General features: G+C 56.7%; 1 protein-coding gene across 4 annotated transcripts in view; it reads right to left on the reverse strand.

Moving 5' to 3' along the window:
* The window catches only part of TEAD3 (TEA domain transcription factor 3), a 25,060-nt gene extending 7,118 nt beyond the window's left edge, over positions 1–17,942 (reverse strand). Inside the window, exons 1-6 of one of the 4 annotated variants that reach the window (XM_017870070.1) lie at positions 17,871–17,942; positions 7,215–7,465; positions 5,337–5,401; positions 1,133–1,195; positions 873–935; positions 114–125 (exon numbers count right to left, since the gene is read on the reverse strand). In XM_017870070.1, coding sequence (XP_017725559.1) covers positions 114–125; positions 873–935; positions 1,133–1,195; positions 5,337–5,401; positions 7,215–7,221 — 210 coding nt within the window. In that variant the 5' untranslated portion in view covers positions 7,222–7,465; positions 17,871–17,942. Of the gene's footprint in view, positions 1–113; positions 126–872; positions 936–1,132; positions 1,196–5,336; positions 5,402–7,214; positions 7,466–10,176; positions 10,249–17,870 lie in introns of those variants that run through there. The other 3 variants (XM_017870071.1, XM_017870073.1, XM_017870072.1) reach the window with 3 other exon arrangements.
* Positions 17,943–17,948: the final 6 nt, after the last annotated feature.

Consider the following 17,948-nt stretch of genomic DNA (forward strand, 5'->3'; position numbering starts at 1 on the left):
GAAATGAGGCTTGCACACCTATTAAGCTGGTTTCATAATCTGTCATTTGAAAATCCTGTATTAGGTGTTAAGACCCTTTCCCCGCTCCCACTGGGGAGGGCCGTGCTACTTACCAGGTTCATGGCCTGTGAGGGAGAGAGGGAAGATGGATTAGAGGACATGTGCAGCATCAGGGCTGTGGGGTGAGGGACGTCTTTGCGCCTACCTCCACCCAGTGCCCATGGCTTTTTAGCTTCTGAGGAGCCCAAGGCTCAGGCTCAGTAGACCCTCCCTGTCCCCCTAGAGGGAGTGCCTGCCAGCTAGGTCAAGCCCTGGAAAGGGCCGAGTGAGGGAAAACAAGCTGGCACCCTCTGGGTCTGTCCATATGTTCTAGAACTAGGCTCTGGGCATGGGGGCCTGGAGGTAAGAGGCCCCCTCCGCTGCACTGCTGTGGGCAGGGAGAAGAGCACATGGCCAGCATGAGGCCCTGAGAAGGGCCTCAGTCATGAACCCCAGACTCTGAGATCCGCAGTTGCAGGACAGCCAGATCTGCAAGGAACTGTCATGCCCACCTCAATAGCCCTGCCGGCCAGTACCCCTGGGGCCTCCTCCCTGCCCACGGAAGTCCCCATGCAGTTAGTAAGCAGCAGTCAGGAGGAAGGAGAAAAAGGAAAACAGAGAAGAGGAGGGGTGGGCCTTAGTGGCCCCTAGATGGTCTCCCTCTCCCGCAATGACAGGGCCCTTGGGCTTCCTGCTGCCACTTGTGTTTCTTTCTGGACCCCCTCACAGCTTCTCAGCCCCTTGCCTGTCCCAGGCTGGAGCCACAGAGCAGCAACAGGCCTGCACCCAGGAGGGTGCTGGGCAGGCCAGGCTGGGTGGCAGGGGCCCCATACCTTCAGCTTGGACTGAATCTCCCGAGATTTCCGCCTGGCTAGAACCTGCAAGTGGCTAGAGACCTGTAGAGAGAGAAAGAAAGAAAAAAAGAGAAAAAGAACAGAAAGAGTGGAAGGAGAGGCAGGAACAGAACTTCAGCCAGAAAAGAGGCACAGTGGGGCTGGAGAGCTGGCCAAGGAAAGGCCTGAGCTACGCAGAGATAGCGCCGTGGGTGAGGGGCCCAGGAGGGCTGAAGGCCCCCGCCAGGCACCCAACATACCTTGATGCCAACCTGGTACTCCCGCACCTTCTTCCGAGCTAGAACCTGTATGTGGCTGGACACCTAGGGGCCGCCCCGCGCCCCGCCAGAGAGGAAAACACAGACAGTGAGGAGGCACAGCCATGGGGTGGCCACAGGCAAGGAGCATCCCAGTCCCCTCATCTCTAGGGGACTACATGTAAAGGGGGGGAACTTTTTTCTTTTTGAGACAGGGTTTATGTTGCCTGGGCTGATCTCAAACTCCTGGGCTCAAGCGATCCTCCCACCATAGCCTCCCGAGTAGCTATGACTATAGGCATGTGCCATTGTGCCTGGTTCAGACACCTCTTGACACTGCCAAATCTGTTCTCTTCTTGGCCTTATCATGATCAAGAGCCACAGTAGCCTCCAGGGCCACCATGTACAGATGCACAGGTTGTTCACTGGCCCAAAGGGCACCAGTGAGGGTTGAAATCCAGCCCAAGTTCTGCTGCCCAAGCTATGTGTCACTGTACAAGGCTGTGCCTAACCCTGTCCTCCCCCCAAAAAAGGTGACTTTTTCTCACTGATGTCGTCAGAGGAGACCACCTTTTTCTAATTGGCATCACAGGTGCTAGCAATGGCCATGGTGCTCCTGCTGGTCATTAGCTTATACACCAAGGCCACATCCTCTACCAGGGATTTCCCTGGTACCACTGCCTGAGTCCTCCTGTCAACCCCAACCACAGCCCCAGCCTATGAAACCAGGCCTGGCCCTCCTGCTTTGCTCCCGTAACTTTTTCCCCTAATACACCTTCTCTTTGCTTGGGCTAATATACGCTAGTGTATATATATATGTACTCAGTAGGTGTTCTTAATTGCACTTCTCTACCAATCTCCTCCTTGAAGCCTCCACTGGCAACTTGAGCTAATCACAGTCTGGATGTGTGCGCCCTGTGCTGTGTGCCCAGCTGACACAACAGACCCTTGACCTTGTCAAAGATCTGACCCAGAGGCACAGAGAACCCAAATGTCACTGTTTTCCCCAGGAAACACACAGACCCTTGATGCCGCTTCCTGCTTCCAGCATTGGCAAGTGGCTTTCTTGGCAAGTTGTTTTTATTCTTACAAAGAAAGCTCCTTTTTCTCTTTAACCACAGCCTGACAGTGAGTATGTATGTGATGCCACCTGGTTAGGACCTGGGTGGGTGCTCCTCACACTGCCTCACTGAGCCCAGGAATCAGACTCCTGTCCAGCAAAATTACTGACTACTTCATGCTGTGACAGTAACTGACATTTACTGAGCACAGATACTGTTGTCCTCTGCATTTACACATACCGACCCCTTGATCTTTACAGCAACACAAAAACATAGGTACTAATATCCCTGACTTACGGATGACAAAACTAAAGCCTGGAAAAGTTAAGCCATCACACAGCTGACTGCCACAGCCAGGATTCAAACCCAGGCGGTCTGACTCCAGAGCCCACTCGGACTCCACTCACCACCAAGCTACGCTACCAGGACTCGCTTGGACCCTGAGCTCCACATGGTTGACTCTGTAACAGCTGAAAGTCACAAGGAACTTCATTCTAACTTAATATTTAGCTCTTTTGTCCATATGGAGGCGCTGTGCTTGCTACAAATTGCTGCATGTATGTATGTGTAAAAACCTAAAACTGCATTTCTTTGCCAAAAGTAATTTTTTTTTTTTTGAAATGGAGTCTCACTCTGTCACCCAGGCTGGATTACAATGGTGTGATCTCGGCTCACTGCAATCTCTGCTTCCTGGGTTCAAGTGATTCTCCTGCCTTAGCCTCCCGAGTAGCTGGGATTACAGGTGTGCACCACCACGCCTAGCTAATTTTTGTATTTTTTAGTAGAGACGGGGTTCCACCATGTTGGCCAGGCTGGTCTCAAACTCCTAACCTAAGTGATCCACCTGCCTCGGCCTCCCAAAGTCCTGGGATTACAGGTCAAAAGTAAATTTTAAAAGGACCAAAAAAAAACTTGTCAGTGGTTACTCTTTTTAACACATAAAGACATGCCTTGTTCTCACAACCAGCGGATGGTCCCCTTTCACTGGGATCTAAAAGCCCAGAGTTCTAAGAAAGAGTAAAGATAGGGGGAGTTTCATCCTTGTACCTTATGCTCTTACGATGAAGGCAGTGGTTTCTAAAATTCCAAGCTTGTCAATAGCTGGTTTGTAAAAGCTCTTTTCTGGGCAGCCCTCTCAGGATGCTGGGCAGGAGCAGGTGTGATGGTGGACCCTGAATTCAGGGGCTGGGATGTGCCCACCTCTGCAGTCCACCCTGGCCTCAGTTCACAGTGACCCAGCGTGGCTGGATGCAATGGCTCGTGCCTGTTATCCTAGCACTTTGGGAGGCTGAGGCGGGAGGACTGCTTGAGGCCAAGAGTTTAAGAACAACATGGCCAACATAGTGAGACCCCCATCTCTACAGTAATTTTAAAAACTTAAAAAAAAAAAAACAAACCAGTGACCTAGTTTAATGACCCTTGACCCCTTCCCACTCTTACTAACAGGTTCCTATGAATACCTCTTCTGGGTAGAGGAGGACCTGCTGAGAGTTCACTTCTGAGCTCAGAACAGCTTTCTGTTTATAATAATGACTGGAACAATAATAATAGCAGCAGCAAATTCTTCTGCAGCGCTTATGCTGTTCTAAGAGTCTTCATATGTTAACTAACTCAAAGGCTGAGGACGCAAGGGTGGGAGGCCAACTACTGCCCACTCCCAGGTAGAACTAGTATTTGAACCCAAGGGCTCCAGGGAACAGGGCCCTGTGTGCACACCTCCATGTGGTATCCCTGGTGCCTAGAACATAGCAGTAGGTCAATCATTAGCTAAGTGCATAAATTTGGTGCTGCATGAGCTAGACTTAGGGAGGGTGGTTCATAAATGCTTGAATGAATGAGGGATCTTCGCTGCCCCTACACTGGGAGGGGAGGCTCAGAACCTTCCTTTGAGAAGGAGGTGGAACAGGTCAGACTTGTCATATGCACCATGGGGATCTGTGGGTCCAAATCCCACCGGGACAGGAGGCTGGGAGCGTGAGGGAAGCACTGGCCTCCATTCCTCCAGGTCCTGCCTCCAGCCTGGCCTCTCTCCCAGGCGGTGGGGCCATCACTCCCATCCACTCCCCTTCAGATTTCTGTCACCACACTGCCACCTTCCCTGGACCAGAAGCCACTAATTGTCTCTTACATCATCATTTTTCTCCGTTCCCACCACCACTACCCTTGTCCCAGGCCCTGGCACTGTTGATCTAGGCCTTTGCGTATGCCCCCAATAGCCAGCCTCCCTGTCTCCACCCACTCATCTCTAATCCATTGTCCCAGCTGCCACCTGCCACTCCCTGCTCCATACCCTTCTGTGGCCCACCGCTGCCCCTTGGGGAACCTGTCCTCCATGTCTCCTGCTGAGTGTCCCCTACCCCAGCAGTCCCCACCCTCCCTCTGCCACATCATGCTGCCCACAGGCATGGCTCTTTCCTGCCTGGGGGGCTTGAGGAAATTACTTAACTTCCCTATGCATCAGTTTCCTCATCGTAAAAAAGATAATTACTGTACCTATCTAATAAGGTTGCTGAGAGGATTAAATGAATTAACTTAAAGGAAGCTCTGTATGGGTTTACCATGACGATTAGTTGTATATCCAACTTCCTCAGCCTGGAAGGAAGGGTCCTCTCCCTTTTCTCTGCCTGGCTAACTCCCATTCCTTCTTAAAAATACATCCCTAGTGTCACCTCCTCCAGGGAGCCTTCCCAGCTCTCTCTCCCCACTCCCCTAGCTTTGTCTGGGTTGGCTGCTTGTCCCAGAGTGCCCTGCACCCACCCCCTCTCAGCCCCGCCACCCTGCTCTGTACCCGTCCATCTGACCGTCTGGCTCCCTGGCTTGTGACTCAGGGCAGAGGCCATGTAGCAGCCACAGCAGCCCCGTGGGCTTATCTGTAGTCCCTGAACCAAAGGCCCTGGGCAGGGTAGTGGGTGGTCAGAGAGGACAGTGGGGCCATCTCTCTAAGAGAAGATGAAGGGTGAATGGAGCTGCTCGGGAGTGGGAGGGGGTAAAATCGAGGGCGTAAGGGGAGCATGATGAGGCAAGGAGGGTGGCAGGCCAGGTCGGGGGCAGCCTCGAGGAGGTGGGCAGGGTAGGGGCAAGGGGTTGACCAGGGCAGCTGAGACAGAGTGTGTGGGTGGCAGACCCAGCATAAACTGTCTCTCTACCTGTTTTCTCGTCCGAGTCTTCCCCGTCCTCAGTTTAATATAGCGTGCAATCAACTCATTTCGGCCTAGATTGGGGTGAGAGAGAAAATGAGGAGTGGGCAAAGGGTGGAGCCAGAGGCTGGAGACCCCCACCCCACTGGGAAGCCACTCCAGGTCCCTCCCCAAAACACTGCTCTTCTGTTCCCCACTCTCTTCACTCCAAGCTGCACGTGCAGGGCATGCAAAAGTGGCTGGGGAGTCTCAGCTGCATCCTACGGCCTCCAGGACCTAGAGGGGCTGCTCTTCAGGGGAGGGGTGCATTAGGAGCTGCAGGGTAGGAGGAAGGAGGGCCGAGGCACCCTGACAGGCTTCCTTGCAGACAGACCGGGTGGCTGTGGTACAGGTCAGCAGGACAGTAGCAGGGTAGGGCTAGTCCTGGCCAGGCACGCCCATCCTCCCAGCCCCCAGCAGTGCTTCCTGCCTGTGTCACCAGCTCCAATGCTCTTAGTGCATGGATTTGTGGAGGCGTGTGAATGAGCCTGCCCCAGGTGGATGTCCTGCCCTTACTCTGTCTTTACCCTGGACAAGTCCCTTCCCTTCTGTGGTAAAAGACCAGGAAGGACAGGAAGGCAGCATTGAGCACCTCCAATGTGCCTCCTACACTGGCAGCCTTGTCAAGATGTGTCACTGAGCATGTCACCAAGTCCTTGTGCCTTTTACGCTCATGTCACCAGTTCCCAGTGTCTCTCCACCCTGTGAGAGCCTTGTGAGCCTTGGGGTGCAGGCTCTGTTCTGCACCACAGACCCTCTGAGGGCCCAGAAGCTGCCAGTGTCCAGGGACTTGGGCCTGAAAGGGGGATGCCTGGGCCACACGGCTGAGCCCACATCAGCATGGTCAAGGTGTACACCTCTACCCCCAAATCCAGGCTATCTGCCCCCCAGCCCCATGGCCTCCCCAGAACAGCCAAATTCTCCAAATTCCATTCCAATGACTGAACCAGCCCCATTGCTCCTCCCTTCCCGCCAGCCCCTCTCCACCCCACTCTCTCCACCCTGTCTAAAAATACCCTGTGGGGCTCCCCCAGCCTGGGAGGCAGCAGTGGGGGCAGACAGCACCGACCCTGTGGAAGGCACCCTGGACCATCTGCCTGCCCCCAAGGTGGGGCTCTGAGGCTGGGGTGGGCGTGGCCAAGGGACACAGAGCAGCCCTGATCCCGTACCACAGGCCCGCCCTGGGAAGGGCTGGGCCTGCCTCGCTCAGCCATGGGCTGCTGGGAGGAATAGGGGAGCTGGCCAGGAACCAGGCCCAGAAGGGTCGAGTTATCCCAAAAATGCAGCTCTGGGAGAGCCCTCTCAGGGCTGGACAAGAGGGGACACTCCCTTCTGGAAGTGGGCAAGATGGCATAGAGAAGGGCCAGCAAACACAAGGAGTGGGGAAGGGGACTGAGGAGGGCACGCGTCCTCTGGGCCCCAACGCAGGCCCCAACGCAGGTGCGACCTCCCACAGCCCGCACTGGAGGGAACTGTGTTGCGACTGTCACCGGGCCTCCTTTCCACATCTTCCTCCTGGAAGGGACCCCCTTCCGGGTCCCGACTGGCGCAGACTGGGCTGACCCACTTTCTTGGGCCCACTGAGTCACCTCGAAACCTCCAGGCCGGTAGCGGGGAGGAGAGGAGGAGCAGGCGGGGCTGCCAAGGTGTGGGCTGTGCCTTGGATGGGGGGCGAGCCCGGCTTGTTTATGAGGAGGAGCGCGGAGGAGGATCCAGACACACAGGCTTGCGCGCCCAGACTCGCCCGGCCAGCGGCTGGCAACCTCCGACGTCATCAAACCGGTTGGGTGAGAGGGCAGAGAGCAGGGGGAAGGGCCGCAGTCCCGCCCGAGCTCCCGATGCACGCACCGTACATCTTGCCCTCGTCGGACAGGATGATCTTGCGCCGGCCGCAGGGCGGGTAGATGGCCAGGGCCTCCTGGAAGCTCTGCTCGATGTCCGGACTCCACACGCCCTCCGCATCGTTGTCCAGCCCCTTGTCCAAGCCCTCGGGCCCATCCTCCCGGGCTTCCCCGGGGCTGCTGCTGGCGTTCCAGCTGTTGGACGCTATTGTGCTGGTTGCTCTGGGCTCTGGGCCTGAGCCCGCTGGGCGGCCGAGCCTGGGGGACAGAGAGAGAGGAGCTGGGGCCAGGGTCCTCCTCGACCACAGCAATCTCCTATCCCACAGCCGCTGGGTCTGGAGCTCCGCCCCCAGCCCAAAGCCCACCCTAGGAACAGGTGCTCCGGGTGGAATGGAGGTAACAACCAACCACAGCTTGTTCAGAGCTGTGTGACCTGGGATGCACGCACTACTTCACCTCTCTAGGCCTCAGTCCTGTAAAATGAGAAAAGGGTCTCCTTGAGGTTGTGAGGGTTAAAACTTAAATGAGCTCATGACAAAGTACTAGCCATATGCCCGGCTCATGACACTCAAGAAATACGTAATCAGTAACAACAATGCCTCACACCAACACAGCACTTTTGTAGGAAAAAGGCATTTTCACATTCATTCAAACCTCACAAAACTAGGCCGGCATGGTGTCTCATACCTGTAATCCCAGCACTTTGGGAGGCCAAGGCAGGCGGATCCTTTAAGGTCAGGAGCTCGAGAACAACCTGACCAACATGGTGAAACCCCGTCTCTACTAAAAATGTATCAAGGCTGGACACGGTGGCACATGCCTGTAATCCCATCACTTTGGGAGGCCGAGGAGGTTGGATCATGAGGTCAGGTGTTCGAGACCAGACTGACCAACATGGTGAAACCCCATCTCTACTAAAAATACAAAACTTAGCTGGGTGTGGTGGCACGTGCCTGTAATCTCAGCTACTCAGGAGGCTGAGGCAGAAGAATCGCTTGAACCCAGGAGGCAGAGGTTGCAGTGAGCCGAGATCACGTCACTGCACTCCAGCCTAGGCAACAGAGCAAGATTCCATCTTTAAAAAAAAAAAAAAAAAAAATTAGCAGGGCATGGCAGCGCACTCCTGCAATCCCAGCTACTCAGGAGACTGAGGCATGAAGATCACTTGAACTCCAGAGGCAGAGCTTGCAGTGAGTGGAGATGGCACCACTGCATTCCAGCCTGGGTGACAGAGCAGACCCTGTCTCAAAAAACAAAAACAAAAACAAAAAACACTAAAGCAGGGAGGGTAGGGAATAACGCCCATTATCCAGAGAGGAAAACTGAGGCTCACAAGGTCATGCAGCTGCCAAAGGCGTGCTAAGGAGCACAGAGAGGAGAAGCAGAGGGGCAGGGCTGTGCTTCCTCAGCTCTCCCTGTCAGCTCCTCCTCCCCAGTGTCCAGATCCCCAATCAGGGAACTCTACCCCTCACTCTTGCCCCAGCATCAATGCAACCCAGCTAAGGACCCCTCAGGGGACAAGGAGGGTCCCTGACCCAGGAAGGGAATAGTTTTACCTTCCCCAAATCGATAACCAAACAGAACTCTGCCAACGGGCCTAACATGGGGCAGGAACTGCCCCAGGAATTACAAAAAGAGAACTGGAGAGGGAGCAGCTGAGAAGGTGCTTGGCCAACAGCCTGGCTCAACCTCACCCGCTCCTCTATCCCACTTCCTGTTCCCGCACCTCCAGGCCCCACAGCAGCCTGTAAACCACTCACACCCGTAAACCACCCACACGCCCACCCCCGCCCTGGCCCATCCTCCATGTGGGCCAGGGCTCTGTAAACTGTGAGCGCCCTGAACCTACCAGGCTGAGTTATTAATTAGGACCACACCCCACCAGGCCCCCCATCACTCACAACCCCAAGACTCAACCCAAATCCCCTTCAGCCCCAGAACCCACATGTCCAATGTATTCAGGGTCCTGGAAACCTAAGAGCCCATGATGGCTGGATCCTGGGACTTAGCTCTGGGCAGCAGGAAAAAGGGAGGGGTGGAGAGGTGGGGGACCCCATCAGAAGCCAGGGACAGGAAGATGAATTCCAGGTCCTGCTGCTTGAGTGGGGGTGGACTCTCTCTGCAGAGCCACCTGTTTGCTTGGGGAGGCTTGAGGGGGTCACTAGTAGAACGAGGTGGGGAGGGCCTGGGGGGCCTGAATGTCAGCTAGTTATTCAGTTATTCTTTTTTTCTTTTTAAAATGTTTTATTTTTTATGTTTTAGATGGAGTCTTGCTCTGTCACCCAGGCTGGAGTGCAATGGCGCGATCTCTGCTCACCGCAACCTCCACCTCCTGGGTTCAAGCGATTCTCCTGCCTCAGCCTCCCCGCTCAGCATGGTGCCACATACCTGTAGCTGGGATTACAGGCACGTGCCACCATGCCCGGCTAATTTTTTTTTTTTTTTCGAGATGGAGTCTCGCTGTCTCCCAGACTGGAGTGCAGTGGCGCCATCTCGGCTCACTGCAAGCTCCGCCTCCTGGGTTCACACCATTCTCCTGCCTCAGCCTCCCCAGTAGCTGGGACTTACAGGCACCTGCCACCACGCCCGGCTAACTTTTTGTATTTTTAGTAGAGATGGGGTTTCACCATGTTAGCCAGGACAGTCTCGATCTCCTGACCTCGTGATCCGCCCACCTCGGCCTCCCAAAGTGCTGGGATTACAGGTGTGAGCCACCAAGCCTGGCCAATTTTTTGTATTTTCAGTAAAGACGGGGTTTCACCATGTTGGCCAGGCTGCTCTCAAACTCCTGACCTCATGATCCACCAGCTTCGGCCTCCCAAAGTGCTGGGATTACAGGTGTGAGCCACCGCGCCTGGCCCTCGGTTATTCTAAACTATTATTCAGTTAGTTATTCAGCTATTCAACTAGTTATTGTAATTATTCTAAACTATTGAGTTTAGACTTAATATTACTACTAATAACAGTACCTGTCGTATGCCACGCACTGTTGTGGGATTTCACACACATTGACTCATTTAATCTTCACAATAACCCTATGGGGCAGATACTAGTATTATTCCTAGTTTATAGATGAAGAATCCAAGAAACAGAGAAGTTAAGCAACTTGCCTTAGGGCACACAACAAGTAAGTTCTAGGGCTGGGTTCTGAACCCAGGTAAGCTGGCCTCGGTTTTATAACCAGGAAGGTTATAGGGAGGGTGCTGAGAGACCCCACCACCTGGAGAGAGAAAGGAGGTTCACCTGCCATAGCAAGGGCCCTAAGTCTGCCCAGGAGGTCCCCCTCAGCCCAAGCAGCTGCAGCAACTTCCAGGACCCCTGCACTGCTGTACTGCCCTTTCTGTGATGCCTCCAGAGCCACCAGGAATCTCTCTCCCATGGCCAGTGGGCAGCCAGAAGGAGCTGTGCCCCTGACCTGTCAGAGGGGACAGATGCCCTTATTCCCAGCCTGTCCCTCACCCCAGGAAACTGGATTGAGAGCCCCAGCCCCCACTCCTCAATCAGAGGGGAATTCTTGGAACAGAAATGTGAGGGGTAAACAAAATAAATAAATATAAATAAATAAATAAGGAAATGGGGGGGTGGTGGCTCATGACTATAATCCCAGAACTCTGGGAAGATCACTTGAGGCCAGGAGTTCAAGACCAGCCTGGGCAACACAGTGAAAACCTTGTCTCTATTTTTAAAAATTAAATTTGAATTTAAAAAACAAAAAGAAAACAAAAGCGAGGGGACAGGGGTACGCTAGCTGAGTGGGCACACCTAGCGACTCCCCTGTTGATATAGCTGGGATGCAGGCCCTGTCCACAGGTATCAGTCTGATACTGCCACAGAGCTGTCGGAGGGGAGGGAGAAGGGGGGCTATAATGAGCTAAGACCCCTCTTAACCCCTTCCCGAGGCCTCCATCGAGCAGCAGTGGCCCAGGCAGCCCCAGACTTTTAAAGGAACTTTCCTGCCTCCCCCAAGTCCCTGCCCGCCTCCCCTCAAGCAGGCTGTGGCCCCCCTTCTGAGGGTGATGTCAGCCCCGCCCCGCCCCCCGCGGGAGCACTGTGGCCAAATATGGCGAACACAGCAGCAGGCTTGGGAGCTGGGACAGACTGGGGGGGCGGGGCAGGCGGCCCCTGGCTGGGACCGCTGGCAGCTGGTGAGGGGGAGGGGAGGGGGGACGGCCCAAAGGACGTGTCAAGGAGAGAATAGGACCACCATCCCTCCCTTCCGCTGGCTCCTAGATGCATGCGAGACTCACTTTCTAGGAACACTCCTAGGGGCAGAGGCACCGACATGGGGCAAGTGGCACTCCCCACACACATCCATGCACAGGAGCACACTGTGCAGAGGGGCTGTGTGAGTGCTCGGGTGGACAACCAAGTGAGAATGTGTACCCCCAAGCTGAGGCACACACATGGGCAGTCGCGGGCAGGCAGCTGCCCCAGGCTGGGGGCTGGACCGGGGTCTCAGTGGAAGGGAGTCTGCAGGAGGCATGAGCACTGGCTGCTCTGTTCTCCTAGAGACCAGCATGTGCCCGCCTTCTTCTCCCTAGACCCTCTAACTGCTGGGACCCAGGCCGGGCTGAGAGAGGAGGCTATGGCTCCCTGGACAGGTGCGGGCTGGGCTAGGGCAAATGTGGGACTCTGGCTTGGTGGATGGGTGGGACATCTAGAGAAGGCTGACTGTGGGCGAGAGGGCAGACCCTGGGCTGCTGGCTGACGATGCCCAGGTGTCAGGTGTCTAGAAGCTCTGCCTCACTGTGCCATGAAGAGGGGTAGGAGAGGGAGGAGACTCAACTGAGGGTCAAGGGGAGGGAGACCAAGGCCAGGGTGGGGCCTGAGACAGACAGGAGGGGCAGGGGAGACAGGCTGGGGGAGAGTCTGGGGCAAAGAGAAGCTGACATAAACCCAGAGAGAAAACAGACCAGAGACAGGAGAGTTCCAGTGAGTGAGAGACAGAAAGCCCAGCCCAGCGGGGGATAGACCAGAGCCCCTCAGAGTGAAGGGAGAGACCCCAGGAGAGATGTGGAGGCAGGGCTGGGGAGTGCTGGACCGTCAGACCCACAGACTGACAGAGCCGGTGGGGGTTGGAGGGAGAAGGGGTGAAGGAGGGCAGGAGAGGGGAGAAGAAAGAGGCGGCACAGACAAGGCAACCAACAAAGACCCAGAGAGACACAGAGCAGAGAGGGGTAGACCAGAAACTCAGATATGACAGGCATCGAGGGAGGGGCAGGCCAGGAGGGGACAGGGAGAAAGAGAAAGACAGGGACAAGGACAGAGACCCAGAGGCCAAGGCCGAACAGAGGGAGGGAGTGACAAGGGAGGCCACTGCCGGGGGCTGGGGGCCAGCCACAGTCCAGGACACCCCCACTCCCATCTCAGGGGCTCCCACCCTCCACCTCCTCTTAGAACCCCTCCCATCTGCCCCTGCAGAGGAGTCCTGTTGTACCTGTCCTGCAAACCCGCCAGCAGGCTGCAGACCCCCAGGGGACTCAGTCTGCCTTCACCCTCATCCTGACCAGCCACACCCGCTTCCCCTCTCCCAGGGCCCTCAGCCTTCCAGGCTCAGAAGGCCTCTGGGTGGAGGCAGGGATGGGGGCTAGGAGGCTGGGTGAGCAGGCTTTGGGGCCCTGGGGAAGATAAGGGGCACCTTGCTGCCCACCCCCACCCTGGGGCAAGACCTGCCGGAAGAACTGGCTGGACAGCTCCAGGGATCAGGCCAGAGCTGGGGCCGCTGCAGAGGCCCTGGCCCCCCACCCCCACAGGCCCTGCAGCTTCCAGACCACCCAGCCCTGTAGCTCCCTTTAGGGGCCCCAGAGCCACTGCCTCAGTAGGAGGCACAGAAAAAACCAGTCTGGGTGGGTGGGCACCTCCTGTCTTACCCCTCCCCCTGCACCAGCCCTGCTGGGAGGATGAGCTGAGCTATGACCTTCCTGGGTCTAGCAGCCAGCAGTCCACCCCTGCAGGGACCCCAGCCCCCAAAGCCTTCTCACTTGGAGTGAGAACATCACTCAAAAAGTGGGAAGATCAGTGAAATCAGCAGTTTCCTCCCAAATCTCTGCCCTCAAACCTGAGCTGGGCTGACCAGCCAGGGGGTCGAGGATGGGGAGGGCAGCTGAGGAGGGCTAAGGGAGCCTCCCACCCCCTCTGCCTTTTCCTCCCTCCTCCCCTATCCGCCCTACAGCGGGCCAGCTGTTCTCCAGCTGCCAGAAGCTCCTACCCTAGAAGTAGCCATGCTCTGGGGCAGCAGAGCAATTAGGGATGTATCTGCCTCCCCCAGCTCCAGCCCAAGGACCCCGGAGGGACCCTGCCAAGCAGCCACACCCTGCCAGGCTAGGGAGGGATTCCCTCCTCCCTGGAACAGGGTCTCAATTTTTACAGGAGGAAGCAATTTGCAGAGCCCACTAGGAGGGAGGTGGGGGCCCCTCCACTCTCCCCCCTCCGCTTATTAATGTGCTTCCAATTTGGGAATGGAGACTCTCTCGGCCCCTCCTCCCCACACTACTTGGGAAAGGGGCTTTCTCAGGGAGCAGAGGGGGTTGGGATAGTTCCCCCAGGCCCCAGGCCTCCTTCTGCAAAGCTCATCCGTTGTCACGCCCCCTCTCCTTGAAGCAGTATAGGGGGTAGGAGGGTGCAGACTCAGCCCTCAAGTCCCCTGCAGAGAGAAGGGCCCAGTTGCCAGACCTCCCTTCACCCCCTCCCTGGGACTAACTTGTCTCCTCATCTTGTCCTGGTCCCAGGGTGGGAATCTCAGGTATCCAGTGGGAGACAGGCTGTGGGCGGTCACTGGGTTTCTCAGTTCTCAGTTACCATGTCAGACTCCTGGTACTCCGGGTCGCCCACTGGGCTCCCACCAGGCACTCAGTCAGTGCCCCCATGAGAGTCATGGTGTCATCTAGAAACAAACAGGCTTCCTCTGCGCCCTTCCTCTCGCTCGCATACACAGTTGCGTCACAGCCACTGTCCTGCACATTCACTGTTACCCGCATCTCTCTCCTGCTGGGTTTTTAAAAAAATCTTTATTGTGATAAAATATACATAACATCAAGTTTACCATTTTTGCCATTTCTAAGTGTACAATTGAGTGGCATTAATCACATTTCTTCTTTCTGTTTTTATCAGTGTCTTTCTCATGGTCTTCCACATAGATGCCACATGTGTCAGGGACCACAGGCCCCCAAACGCATCCCACAGAGCCTCCTACACGCCCTGCCTGGCACAGCCCTGGGGGTGTCACCCACACTACCCGAGAGTCCCAAACACGTTCAGATAGTGACCACCCACCCACAGTGCCAGGATCAGTCACACCCCACAGTTTCTCTCACACACGGCGTCGCTTTCTGGTGCTCAGTGTCACCCACACACCACATACCATATTCATGCTTGGGACATATCGGATGGCGTCCACCTTGCTGGTACACACATCATACTGACACGGAGTTGGTCGTATTGTTTTACTCGCATGTAGTGTCACACGTAAGTCACACACAGACAAACCTGAAGCCATCTCACATGCTGCGTCACAACATACAGGTCACAAGTGGTCACACCACAGCGTAACACATCACACAGATCGCCACTCATCCGACTTCTCACACACACATGCCCGCGCGCTCACACACACACAGCATCATGCAAGCGTGGTGTCCCTCACACGCAGGTCACTTGAGCATCAGAGTCACACCCAGTGTAATCTCCAGGCACACAGATGGTTAGGCAGCCGGCTTCCTTCAGCAACACATCTAGGGCACACACAGAACATCCCCATGCAGGTTCTCAGGTACACAGGTGGCGACACGCCCCGACACATGAAGAGTCACCAGTTTCTCTTATGGATGTGTATATCTGTCACACACACGAATGTCACAAAGCCACAGTTTCTCTCCTGCATACACCCAGCCCCACACAAGCCGCTCTGACCAGGGTTCTCTTCCACACACATCCAGCCCCACAGAAGGCAAGTCTCACCCACACAGAAATGTCCCACTCACGGCTTCCCTCACACACATCCAGCGCCACACACAGTTGCAGTCTCATTTCCCTCTAACACTTCCTGCCCTTTCAGGCCTGGCAGGGAGCACAGGAAACAATCGGCACTCTAGGAAACCCCAAGGGCTGAGGCTTTAGGATGTACAGGGGGATGAACCTCTCTGGCCCTAACCTCAACCTCCTGTGGGTCAGGGAAGACAGGCAGAGCCCTCCCTCCCACAGGGCAGAATTCTCCCTGGAGGGAAGCGGCCCCTTCTGCAGACAGCCTAGGGCACAACACCAGGAGGGGAGGGGAGGAAAGACAGGGCAAGGCCACCGGGACAGTACTGAGTGTGATCTGCTGACCTCCCCAGCTCTATCCAGAGGCAGGTCCTCAGGGTCATCCCTGGAATCCCACAGCTTCTGCAGCCCCCATGTGGGAAGAAGAGGCTGCGACCTCCTAGCTCCTTCACAGAAAGCTGCAGCATTTAGACCCCTAGGCTCCTCTCCCCATCGTGAGTCGGGAGGAGGAGGAGGGCAGGACCAGCGATTTCCACACTGAGCCCTGGGGCCCCCAGAGGTGTTTGGGAGTGGGGCAGAGGGTAGGGCCACCCAAATGGCCTCTGAAGATGCTTTGTGCCATCCAGCCCTACCAGAACGCTCGACCACCTCAGAGGCAAGATCCCCCAATCCACTAAGCCTCCCTGTTCCTTGACACCTGCTTCCTGCCACCTTTTCAGCCCTGTTCACCTGGCTGAGCTACTCCTCAGTCACTCCTTGGTTTGTCCCTGCCTTCTTCCTTGGGCCACTGGATCACCCACCCACCTCTCCAGACCCCACCAGGTTCAGGTTCCATCATGGGAGAAGGGAGGCAAACTGGGAGACAGACTCTGGGAGGAGCTTAGAGAAAAGGGACCTGAGAAGTCATTCATTCCAAGCAGGGAACTGAGGCCCAAAGGGGCTGGCCAAGATGGCACAATTGGTTAAAGGTCCAGAGGGGACCAGATCCCTATTTCTTGACCACCGCTGTTGAGATGTGGTTTTGATATTCCCTCAGTCGGTAGAAAGTGCCAGGGTCTACAAACCTTAGGGTGAGGATGGGAGCAGGGCTCAGGACCCGTGATGCTCCTGTATACTTAATGCGCCGCTCTGTCCTGGCAAGCACTGACCATTCTAATAAGCCATTCCCCAGCCCAGATGAGTGTAGCATTAATGACGGTTCCCTCCCTAGGGGAGTGGGGAAAGGCCCAAGAGCTTGGGACTCATACTGGCTCCTACCCTCTCCCTGAGGAGGGGGCATCCAGGGCCCCTGAAGTCACCCTTACTGGACAGCCTTGTCCTGGAAGATCTGTGTACTCCCTGCCCATTGGGTGAGCAGGGACCCAGAAGACCACAGAACCACATCCTTTAGGTAGTGCCCCTAGGAGAGGGCTCTTGGGGGGAGGGGGGCTACAGGAGTCTAGAAGGGAGGGGACATAATTCCCCCAAATCTCCAACTTTGGGGGAGAGCCTTCCCTCCTTGCCCCAGGTGGCCCCAGCACTGCTGTGGAACATGTGTACAGAGAATCAGGCCACAAGAGACTGGATACACAGAGCCACCATGGGCACCAGCCCCTCTGAGCTGTGTCCAGCCCCTATCCCTATGCCCTGTTCTTCTGGACAACAAGTCCAGGCCTGACCTGGTTCTGCCCCTACCTGGAAAGAGGGAAGACACAGAAGATAGCCCTTGAGAAGCCCGCCCCAAGGCCTCCTTCCCCCTCGCACTGAAAGAATCTCTCAGCCCTGGATCAGGGCCCCTCACCAGTAAAGTTGACAGAGCGGGGTCTCAATGACACTGCCCCAGGGCCCAGCTGGGCTGGAAAACAGATCCAGACCAGCGCCCCCAGCCCTCCCTCCCATGGCAGGAATAAAGGGCATGACAGACAATGGAGGGGACCGGGGTAGGAAGCGGGGGACCAGCCACCCTCAAACCTTCTCAAGTCTAAACAAGAGCCCTGAGAAAGTGTGGGGAAGAAAAGGCCCCAAATCCAGACCCCTCGGAGCCAAGCTCACAGCTTTCAGGGCTGGAACTCTGAATCGACACCCCGACGCAGGCGGCAGAACTTAAGGGAACGTGAGCCCCTCCCTGCCTCTCAGGGGACACACGGCCGGGGCGCGCGGTTTTGCTCCTAGACACCCTCCACAAGCCAGCGCAGCCGCGGCACTGCGCGCAGAAACCGGCCTGGGCGCGGGGAGGCCGGGCCCGAGGCCTGCGTGGAGCTGAGGCCGGGCGGGCTCCGGGAGCGCGCGGGCCGGGAGTCCAAAGGGCGGTGGGGCCCGGGACTGGGCGCCCCGGATATGAGATCCCGGGTGGCAGGCAGGCCCTCCACACTGTGCGGCCCCCGGATCCCCGCCCCGACCCCCCAAGCGCGGATGGCGGGACAGGCGACGGCACAGGGGACACGGTCTCCCCGGCTTCCCCACCTTCCCAGACCAACTCTTCCCCGTCGCGGGGGGGGTGGTGGGGAGAGCGGGGGGCGGGGCTTCCCGGAGAGATTTTCTCCCTTCCCTCTAAACTTCCCGGCACCCCAATCCGGGGCTCCAGCTCCGGCCGGACAATAGCTCGGGGACCCAGTCCCCCTCGGGTGTCGCCCCCCCTGCCAGCCCAGCCGACCAACCAAACCACCTCTCCCGAGCGGGGCCTCCTCCCGGCGTCCGCCGGGCTTACCTGGTCCGAGCTCGCGGGGGCGCTCCGGCCGGGCCGCTCCGCCGGGCCCGAGGGAGCCGCGAGGGGGGCCGGGGAAGG

Source organism: Rhinopithecus bieti, unplaced genomic scaffold, assembly GCF_001698545.2.
Source record: "Rhinopithecus bieti isolate Rb0 unplaced genomic scaffold, ASM169854v2 scaffold_4553, whole genome shotgun sequence".
In the NCBI taxonomy this organism is placed as follows: Eukaryota; Metazoa; Chordata; class Mammalia; order Primates; family Cercopithecidae; genus Rhinopithecus; species Rhinopithecus bieti.